This window comes from Mytilus galloprovincialis, chromosome 1 (genome assembly GCF_965363235.1).
Source record: "Mytilus galloprovincialis chromosome 1, xbMytGall1.hap1.1, whole genome shotgun sequence".
In the NCBI taxonomy this organism is placed as follows: domain Eukaryota; kingdom Metazoa; phylum Mollusca; class Bivalvia; order Mytilida; family Mytilidae; genus Mytilus; species Mytilus galloprovincialis.
The window spans coordinates 109,236,652-109,248,315 of NC_134838.1; the positions used below are offsets into that span (position 1 = coordinate 109,236,652).

Here is an 11,664-nt window from a genome sequence, read left to right on the forward strand (position 1 = left end):
ATTTCCAAATTGTACACAAGAAACTAAAATTAAAATAATACAAGACTAACAAAGGCCAGAGGCTCCTTGGGACAGGCGCAAAAATGCGGCGGGGTTAAACATGTTTGTGAGATCTCAACCCTCCCCTATACCTCTAGCCAATGTAGAAAAGTAAACGCATAACAATACGCATTTTAAACATTAACTTATGCTTTCAATGCATAAGCCACGATTAATAACTTCAAACGTTGCTATTTTATATATTTAATAATATTTTTGATTAAACCTTGATAATGATGTAAATATATATGCATGTGCAAACACAGAATGTTTTTGTCTCATAAATAGCTGAAGTTTAGAGCACAGTTATGTCATTTAATTTGGATCATAAAACACGAGCTGTTCATAAATATGTTTCATATGCATTTTCAAAAATTTTAAATATTATAATGTTTAAACAACTAATAAATCATATCGGGTTTTATGATGTAGTATACAAATACTTTGTCTTCATGAGTGTCGACAAAAACTTTAACATCATTACATTTGAAATAATAATAAAATAACAATTAAAAAGGAAAAATAATGATATAACAACAGAAAGGAAAAATAATAAAACAATGGAATATTCAACTATATTCTTTTTGTTTGAGATATGAATGATAACAAATTAATTACTCGGGAGTCCAGATCATTTCCACTTAGTCTGTAAATGCATTTACCGTCTGTTTCCATACGAAGCATTACTTCGAGTTTTCCGCTTTCCTTTGTTGTTGTTGAGATATGTTTCTATTGCCTCCATTCCCAGACGGCATACTTCTATCGGAGGACGAACAAGCGGATTATTCTCCAGTAACGACGAAATATACCGCCAGTCCCAGTCAATATTCTTCAATTGTCCGAAGTCTTTTGGGAGAGACTTTAATAAATTATTTCCTAGCCATAGACAGCGCAGCTCAGACATTTTACAGATACTGTTCGGAATTTTCCTCAACTGATTGAAACATAGAAGTAACGTATGGAGCTTCTTCATCTTTGCAATCTTCACAGGAAGTTCTTCAAGCGAATTGTCACACATATCCAGAAATTCTAAATTTACCAGATCACAAAGCTCCAGTGGAAACTCTTTAATTTCATTGTTAGACAAATGAAGACTTTTCAGATTTTTAAGATTCATAAATCCATCTGGTAAGCTAGATAAATGGTTATTACTAAGAACAAGTCTCTCCAAACTCACCAATAATGTAACTTCCAGTGCCAAAGTTTCCAATTCATTAGTATCCAGAATAAGAACCCTCAAGTTGACCAATTTTCCGATTGCGTGTGGAAGTTCTGGAAGTTTATAATCAAGACATGATTCGCGTTCTGGACTTAGTTCTAAAACTTCTAGTTCCAAAATATTGAATACAGAATGAGGTAAATCGTTCAGATCTTTTCCTTTTATTTTCAACTTTTTCAACCCATAATAAGTTGGATCTTCAGTTTGTATAAGCATCCTCAGTGATTTGGTATCACTTAGAGTACGTGGTGTAATAATATCTGCCATTCTGAAAGCAAATGGCGACAAAATTATATCTTTAATATCACGGTACAAATAAAATCAATACGAATTCTACTAAACAAACAAAATGAGATGAAAAAACAATAAACGTGAATTTACTTTAATTGATTTGATTTAATCGAAAAAATTAAACAGTGGAATATTTACATTTGAACAAAGATATTCTATATATGTATAATCAATAGAATAGTATACCTGTTGTACTTAGAGCGGTTCCTACTTGTCATTTTATACCTCTATCTAGTTTCCCACCTATACTAAGCTTAGTTATTTCACGCATGTTACCTTTAAAATCCGTTTTTAACATCAACTTTTAAAAACTATCACTTTTATTAACACTTCATTATACAAAGTCAAATGTTCACTTCAATCATTGAATAATATGAAGTTTGAAGTAATAAAAATAGAAATCGAAATTTAAATTACTTTGATCTAATGCATCTATAAGTTTGATGAACGATTAATAGTAATGGTTGATGTAGTCCAAAATGAATAACAACCAAAATAAACCGATATATTTTGATTTTAAAATAAAGTTGTTTGTTTTTATTTACAGGAAACTAGATTGATTTGGAAAACCAAATTTGTTAAATAGAGGAATAAAATCATTGATGTGATAGTCAAATCAAACGCAATACTGTTGCAACATCACTTTTGTATGTGAAAGGAGTGAAAAATCATATGTGAATACGGGGGACTATTTAAAAGATTATTTACATCAGAAAAAGTATGCTTAGAAACTTGTTTCCCTCGTCTATAAAATCTACAGTGACTTTTAAAAACAAACCTGGTGGACTATTATAGCCCCTAAGGTATCACTGACTCATCATAGATCCTGGTATCTATCATGAGTTTACTCAGTACTCATCAGTTGTTCGGAACAATAGAGTCAGAGCAGAAATGAACCAGGGTTGTCCTTATTCTAAAAAAAATCATCGGAAGAAACCTAGACCTTGTTGATAGATATTACGTATCAACTTTACATATAACAAGAAATAACTGTCTTGAAGTAAAGATTTTAAGTATTTTATTGATTACCATATTCATTAGATTGATTACCATATTCATTACATGTTATACTGTACTTGTATTTGTCTTTATATATGTTTTACCTTTACTGTTTATTCCACTTTTTTTGATAATATTAATTTGCCATGGCTCGGTATTTATACATCCCGCCATTGTGTTATTACGGGGCGTCGAATGGCAAAATTGTGATGACAAAATTCATTTTTGTAGACAAAATTCAATTTTGTCAAATTTTGTCAAAAAGGTATGCAAATATAAACTTATTTGCATACAAAATTGACTTTTGTTACCTGATATGGAAATTCAAGATTCAGATTTATTGATAACGCTCAGACACATAAATGTGTAACATGAGGTCAAAGTATAATACATAAACAATTGAATGACGAAATGAGCATGCAGTACTATCTAAACACATAGAAATACAATTGTAGATATTTTAGAATAAACAAGCAATTTTCTTAATAAAAAATGACAATCGTTTGTAGACTTCTATATTACATATGGACAATAATCCTTCCATTTTAATATATTGCGGATTAATAGTATAATTTTTAGGTAAGTATTTGTTTCTATAATTAACAATAGAATCATGTTGACATACAAATAAATCATGAAATTCATCACCAATAAATTTATGACATAAAGTACATATTCTCTCTGGTCTAGGTATATTTTGCCAACGGCCTGTCTCGATTGGAATACGTAAGTTCGATGTCCTTAATTTAGTTATCCACCCCCTATTCTTTTCAGATAGTCTGATCAGATATTTTTCTAATCCAAAGTCCTTTTTAAATGTCCCATAAAATTGTCCCCGGGATGAATTTTCTATATCGCCAAACCATGAGGTAATAAACTGATCACTCAATATACGATCGAGATAATTTTTATCACAAAAGCCAATTTGGTTCATGAAAATATATCCTAGACCAGTGTTGTTAAATATTGATTCGACAGAATCAATCCATTTGAAAACATAATGACCATGATTCTTCAATGATAACATCAGCCTGTACAAAGAACTACTGAGTTTACTGCTATTGTTTACAACTTTACACCAATACGAAATCATTCTACATTTAACTCGAATGTGTAGAGGAAATCTTCCCAATTCTCCATACACCGTAAAATTGGGTGTAGTATTTCGAACTTTTAAAATTCTTTTGCAAAATTTCAAATGCATCTGTTCAATAATTTTCAAATTCTCAAAACCCCAAACTTCAGAACCATATAAAAGAATGGGTTCTATCATGGAATCAAATAATTTCAGTTGCAAATCTATAGAAATGTTTTCGTTTTTAACAATTCTATGTATAAAATGCATCGATTTATGTGCTTGATCAATAAGTTTCTTTTTGGTATCTAAAAAAGTACCGTTATATTTAAAGATAACACCTAAATAAGAAAATTTTTCGACAATCTCAAGTTCTTTGTCTTGTAATAAGAATTTAAATTTCTTTTTACTTTTTCTATTTCTAAAAATCATCACCTTTGTTTTATTTAAATTGACTTCTAGTTTCCACTTTTAACAATATGATTGAAAAATATTTAATGATCTCTGCATACCTTCTTCTGTTTCAAATAAAATTACTTTATCATCTGCATATAATATAACAAATAATTCAAAAAATATATGCAATTCACTTTGAAACTTCTCTTTAACAGTTTCTAGTGGAATCCCATCTAGATTTTTAAAGTAGTCTTCTAGGTCATTAAGAAAAATTGAAAACAAAAACGGCGATAAATTCTCTCCCTGTCTTACACCTGCTAAACAGGGGAAAAAATCTGACTGACATCCATTATATTTTACACATGATTTAATTCCTTGTTACATATTAAAAATAACTTTAAAGCACTTCCCTTTAATATTACTTAATTGAAGTTTTTACCATAAACCAGGTCTTGATACAGTATCGAATGCTTTCCGAAAGTCTACAAAAGTACAAAAAAGTTTTTTTCCAAATGAGAAATACAGCTCTATGAGTGCATGAAGCACAAAAATATTGTCTACAGTTGAATACCCCTTTCTAAAACCAGCCTGATTTTCATGTATAAGTGAAATTTCATTTGCAAAAAAATTCAATCGAGTATTGATTATGGAAGTAAATAATTTCCCTATACAACTAATTAATGTTATAGCTCTATAGTTATCTGGATCATTTGGACAACTCTTATTTTTAAAAACTGGTATAATTATTCCTGCTGTCCAAGTTTCAGGAATAATACCTGTATCCAATATCACATTAAATAGTTTAGTGTAAAAACAAATCAAAAATGGTGGAGAGTTTTTCAAAAACTCATTCAGTATCTTGTCAGTACCAGAGGCTTTACCATGTTTCAAGTTCTTAACGGCATCCACAACCTCTTGTTCTGTAATGACTCCATTTAAAATTTCATTATAAATGGGGTCACTACACAACGCATTGATGTCGATGCCGTCAAGATCTTCTTAAAAGAAATTAAAACACAAAAGTCAATTGTGTGAGATAAGATTCAATTTTGTGAACCAAATTCAATTTTGTGAGACAAAATTCAATTTTGTGACGTGACGACAAAATTCAATTTTGTGAAGACAAAATTGACTTTTGTAAGGAAAAATTCAATTTTGTGAGACAAAAGTCAATTTTGTCTCACAAAAATGAATTTTGTCTCACAAAAGTGAATTTTTCTCACAAAAGTGAATTTTTCTCAAAAAAGTCAATTTTGTCTCACAAAAGTCAATTTTGTCTTTATGACAGTTTCTGTTTGTTGAAATAGTTGTTTGTTTTATAATGATTGAGATTATATCACAAAGTTGACTTCTGTACCCATTTATTTTTTACATTTTTACCTATTAAGTCTGATTGTTTAAGTCATACATTGTTGGCATTTTAATGGAATTATATGCGACTGTCATACAAATAAAAGGTTTATACAGCTATAAAACCAGACCTTATCCGTAATTTATAAGGAAATGTCTGTACCAAGCCAAGAACGTGACAGTTGTTTTCCATATGTGTGGTCGGTTTGAGCTAGTCCGAGATTACTCTGACGTTCAACGGCTGTTTTGCCAGACAAGCTGGGGCCGTGGGACGTCAGAGCTCGTCCCATATCAAAAAGTGGATATTTGCCCACCCAAAATAGATGCGCTGCTTCGTCGCTTCTGGTGCCGACTGACGGCCTTGGAATTATATAAATCGGGCATCAATCTGTTCATTTTTCATTTATCTCTTCATTTATGTAAGTTTCACCTACCTGCCAATCTTTATTTTCTCATAACTAGACAGTTTTCACAGTGACCCATCGATTTCGGCATTTTGCCTTTCATTTTCAAAGATTATCACGTGACCACGAGAAAACAGTGATGATTTATGCAAATGACCATAATGTAACATCTCGTTCATTAACGATGCAAGTTATCTAAATGTCCGAGAGCTTCCGATTGTAACGTGGTAGAAACTAAATGCTTCATACCGATCTCCTGTAAAGGAGGTGAAAAATCATGGTTGGCTACTAAATGTTAAACATCGATCTCCTATAAAAGAGGTGAAAAAATATAAATATTTGCATATTTTGAGTCTCGAGACCACGAACTCTCTCGTAACTTGACGTCCATTTGAAAGTGAAAGTCAAAATGCCGAAATCGATGGGTCTCTGTGAAAACTGTTAAAATATGGAAAAATAAAGGTTGGCAGGTAAGTGAAACTTACATAAATGAAGAGATAAATGAAAAATGAACAGATTGATGCCCGATTTATATAATTCCAAGGCCGTCAGTCGGCACCAGAAGCGACGAAGCAGCGCATCTATTTTGAGTGGGCAAATATTCATTTTTTTATATGGGACGAGCTCTGACGTCCCACGGCCCCAGCTTGTCTGGCAAAACAGCCGTTGGACGTCAGAGTAATCTCGGACTAGTTTGAGCGAAAAGTTTCATTTTACTATAAGGCAATAACAATCAAAACCAAGGAGTAAACAAAGACTCATTAAACCAAAAGGCATTTACATCAACAGTTACAAATAATAAATTAGAAACAACACGAACTCCACTAAAAACAGGGAGTGAAATCAGGTGCTCCGGAAGGGTAAGCATTTCCTGCACCGTATACGGGATAAGGGATTTTCCGTTTTGAATTTTCCTTGGAGTTCGGTATTATTTTATGTTTACTTTTTTCGGTACTGACACGATATATATTTTTTTCTCTAAAATTCACGTTTGATTAATTAAGAAACTCTTTGAAACTTAAGTTCTAACTTCCGAAGTCAAAGTTAACCTAAAATAGATTTGATTATTCTTGCTATGATAAACTTTGGTAATATAGCTCCGTTTCTAAGTATTTTGGCTTTCAAATATTTAAAAAAAAGTTTGAGTGTTACTGATGAACGTAAATACAGAAAAGTGCTTTCGACGTGCACAATTTATAAAGTGTTAATTCTATTCATACTGATGCTATGATTATCTTGTTTAGATAACAAAACAGAAAACTTCGAATGCACGTTTTGGAAAGTCGTCAATACTTAAGTTAATGAAAGCAGTTACAACAATTATGAACCAATGAATTTCCGAACATCAAAAGGATTATCTTGTACATGGAGACTTGTATTATTCATAATATGTGGGGTTTTATTTTCAGTATCAGTGGCATGCAAATCAATTTTATTCCACTTATAGTATAATTATGATTGCTCCTGACGCATGGATATTGGATTAAATTATACAAATTAAAAGTACACTACTGATATCTAAGTAAATATGTATGAACATTATTATATCAAAAGCAATGATACTTGATACTGGATATTAGAAATGAACTTTGTCATCTTTTTCTTATATGAAAGTATTTTTCAAGAAGACGAATCGTGATGCATGTTTAATGTTTATCTATCATGGTTAGAGAATGGGATTTTGTTGAAAATTATTTTAGGTAATGATCTCGTCTATCTTTTGTTCTCAAAATTTGTTTTTCGTTCAATCTGGATATATATGTTATTATATATGTTATCGAGGCCGGATATGGAACCAAGGTTTCAAGGACAAAGGAGATGCAAAATTGCAATAATTAAACAAATAAAAATATCATAACTCGTAAAGGGTTCCGCAGAATCCTGTGTTTCGCCTACAACTACTGCTGTACATCTAAAAATATTATGTTGACTTTAAAATGCGAGTCTATTTACCAGCAGAGCCAATAGCAGAACGGTTAGACAGCAAGACAGAACAGAGCAATAGAACAACCACTTAGTAAAGCCAATATCAGGACGGTTGAACAGCAAGACAGAGCAGAGCAATAGAACTGACAATCACTTAGTAAAAAGCCAATAGCAGACCGATTAAACAGCAAGACAGAGCAGAGTAATAGATCAAACACTCACTTAGGAGAGCTAATAGTAGATATAAAGGCAACAGTAGAACGATGAACCAGGAAGACAGAGCAGAGCAATAGAACTGACAATTACTTAGTAATATCAGGACGGTTGAACAGCAAGACAAACAGAGTAATAGAACAATCACTTAGTAAAGCCGATAGCAGATCGGTTAAACAGCAAGACAGAGCAGAGTAATAGAACAGTCACTTAGTAAAGCCAATATCAGGACGGTTGAACAGCAAGACAGAACAGAGTAATAGAACAATCACTTAGTAAAGCCAATAGCAGAACGGTTAAACAGCAAGACAGAACAAAACGTTACAAATGCTGTATACCGAAGATGGATCGAGATGAAAACAATACCAGATCAGACATTAGAGTTATGTTTTTTTTCTAAAAAAAACAACAATACCAGATCAGACATTAGAGTTAAGTTTTTTTCTCAAAGAAAACAATACCAGATCAGACATTAGAGTTATGTTTTTTTTTCTATAAGAAAACAATACCAGATCAGACATTAGAGTTATGTTTTTTTTTTTCAAAGAAAACAATACCAGATCAGACATTAGAGTTATGTTTTTTTTCTCAAAGAAAACAATACCAGATCAGACATTAGAGTTATGTTTTTTTTTTCTATAAGAAAACAATACCAGATCAGACATTAGAGTTATGTTTTTTTTCTCAAAGAAGACAATACCAGATCAGACATTAGAGTTATGTTTTTTTCTATAAGAAAACAATACTAGATATAGACGACATTAGAGTCAGTTTTTTTCTTCAAAGAAAACAATGTCAGACTGCTGATACGTAAAGCAAAGAAACTTTTTGAGAGAGAAAAAACAACAATATTTCAATACACAGTAAGCATCGGATTTAGAATATCGTAAGTCTTAAAATTTATTGAGTGAGTTTTATAATTACCAAAAAATATACAAATTATAAAAAGCTAATTTATTTAGCATAGTGTGTTTTTTATAATTAAGAAATTTAAGGTATATAAGTATGAAAATTTACCTGAAGCAGAAGAAAAACTAAATGTTTGCACAGTTTATCCTGTTGTCCTCACAAAACTATGCGAGTGCTATTTCATTCCATCTATTGAAATGACAATTACATATGTTATATATTCCTTTTGTTAATCATGTTAACACTATAAAAAGTGAATTCTTATTAAGCTTTTAATATAACAATGGGATAAGATAATTTTGTTACGTCACTCGAAGGCGTGAATATGTTCAAAATTGGTCAGACAATACTTGGACATGTTTTATGAAAATTTAAAACCCTTGGCTACACATTGGTCTTTAAATTGTCATAAAAAATGACCAAGTATTGTCTAACCTATACAATGTTGAAATCTAAACTTAAAATGCTTTTGTTGTTCTATTCTCCTGATTTTATTTATAATATCGGATAATCAGTCAAACAACAGTTTGGACGAGAATGGGTCAGTATGTTCTTATATCCAATGCAAACATTTACAATATACTCATCTATTCTATTTGAAATGGAAAATTAATATTGTCCCTTCTACTTTTCATAGTACATGGCTTTCCATGCACTATGAAATGCTACAAATGAATGACTTTTCATTGTCGGCTAATTATGAAGATGAACTCTTAAAAACTGCACTAACGAAGTTTACAACCCAAAAAGGCAATGTCCAAGGGAAAATCAATTATGGTTATAAAAAAAAGAGTTTAAGGATTTCTTGTCAGCTTCTCCTCGTGTTATCTATGTCGAGTAGTAAGTACGGAGTGAGTCGTGAACGACACTCATTCCAAATAATAATTGACGGGGGACGATATTTAGGTCCTTTACCGAGGAATGATTTCAACTCTCGGTCACGACTCGACGATGGCGAGGTCTCCTGTAATAAATAAAATGGGTGCTCGGGCCATACATTTTTTGCGCGATATTACTGCAATTTCATGACGTAAGTGTATTGACACTGATATTACATACTTGGTTTTTTGTTAACATTAGTTCAGAATTATCAAAATATCCAGGAATTTGTTCTTTAACCGAATAATAATTAAAAATACTGGCAATATTTACAAAATCAAAACCTTCGACATAAAATCAAATGTTTTTTTTTAAAGATCTTAAGAATTACAATCTGCAATTATAATTTCAACGATTTCATACTTAGGACTGCAAAGTAGAATCGTGTTGCAATCCCCTAAAATTTTGTGTAATTTATCTACAGGTAAAACAGAGCTTAGTTAACAGATGTCTGCGATTGTTTTTTTTCTATAGAAATTAGGTCCGAAATATTTGAATTGCTGGAATGAAATTTTCTTTGATTGCTATTTCTTCTACGCCAATGAGAACAGTTTTATGAACTGTTTTAGAAACTATATCGAAATGTTAACAGAATATATTGGTATCACCATATCCAACAACATGTCATGGGATACCCATATCAACAACATCACAGCTAAAGCAACCAAGATCTTAGGCTTTTCAAGAAGAAACTTAAAAGAAATCATGAAGAAACAAAAAGTTTGCCTGCTTACAAATCTATGGTACGATCAAACCTAGAACACAACTCTTCAGTTTGGTGCCCTTACATCCAAAAAATATAATTTGGGAATATGTCCATATGACACTGATGATGACCCCCTTGTACATCATATAAAGTAATAAAGGGACAAAACTGAAGCACATTAATTAAAGTGGTTTTATGCACCGAAGGGTTAAGACTTGTTTAATTTTGTTCAGTGTATAAAGCATTGGTTGTAGTTGATGCAACTACATTTAAGGACAATGTAAGATAACTTCAATTTTACAAATTACTTTTAACAATTAACAATTACATCATTTATATTTTTAGAACAGATATTAGATTCCTATTTTTCCATTTGTAAAGGGACACAACTCTAGAACAGTTGAAGTGACACCACCAAAATTCAAATTTAATCTGTATTTTGTGGTAATAACCGTTGTGTATAAGTTTAATAGAATTTGGTTGAGGCAAACAAAAGTAAGAGAACAGAAACGAAAAACTCAGCCATGTTTCCATTTGTAAAGGAGAATAACTCTAGAAGGTAAGTGACACTATCAAAATTAAAAAAAAAACTTGATATGTGTTTTGTGGTAATTAGCGTTTTGTATAAGTTTCATAACATTTTGTTGAAGCAAACTAAAATTAGAGAACAGAAACCTACTTTGGGTACAGACGTACAGACGGACATAAAAAATACAGAAAAAGGAGGGCAGCACCTTAATGCACCAACAGGTAATAGAACACCAGTAGTGTCACTTGCATGATTATCCATCTTAAATGTCTTAAATGGTAGTTACTTGGAAACTCAGGAGTATCAATCGAGTAACCATGATATATAAGATCACACACCAATTTATAGCAGTAAATCCAAATCTTTACCTTTTACCACAGCCAGTCAAAAACACCAGTTTCACAAACTCACTACAAAATCAAACTTTCAGCACCAGAACAGATTACTGTCATCAATGTGCTGATGGATCGTCGTTTGATTTAGATGTAGATGTTTTGAATTTGCCATTTGATTAGGGACTTTTCGGTTCCACGATTTCCCGGGGATTACAAGAACTAATTAATATCCACAAGACAAGTTGATTTGTTCCGAAAGCATGGTGTTAAACTACTTAAAATAATATTAAGGTATACAATTTCAAGATATTAGTCGTGTTTACTTGATAGAAGACTTAGTACAATTAAGCTTCAGGAAATCATAAGCATGTCTTGTAAGTAATATATATATGTT

The 11,664-nt window shown here is 31.6% G+C and overlaps 1 protein-coding gene across 2 annotated transcripts; it reads right to left on the reverse strand.

Moving 5' to 3' along the window:
• Positions 1–227: 227 nt before the first annotated feature.
• Positions 228–9,082, reverse strand: LOC143054126 (uncharacterized). Of its 2 annotated transcripts, none has more exons than XM_076227137.1 (2): positions 8,930–9,082; positions 228–1,526 (listed from the first exon to the last, which is right to left on the reverse strand). In XM_076227137.1, exon 2 carries the CDS (start codon positions 1,523–1,525, stop codon positions 698–700), a length of 828 nt encoding a protein of 275 aa, XP_076083252.1. In that variant the 5' UTR covers position 1,526; positions 8,930–9,082; the 3' UTR covers positions 228–697. The 2 variants fall into 2 exon arrangements, with proteins under 2 accessions (XP_076083252.1, XP_076083182.1); XM_076227067.1 differs by lacking the exon at positions 8,930–9,082 and adding an exon at positions 1,736–1,918.
• Positions 9,083–11,664: the final 2,582 nt, after the last annotated feature.

Excerpts from the sequence above, each read along its gene's own strand:
- LOC143054126 (XM_076227067.1), bottom strand. The coding sequence starts at position 1,767 with ATGACAAGTAGGAACCGCTCTAAGTACAACAG. Across the intron at positions 1,527-1,735 it reads AACCGCTCTAAGTACAACAG|AATGGCAGATATTATTACAC; the intron begins GTATACTATTCT and ends ATTTGCTTTCAG.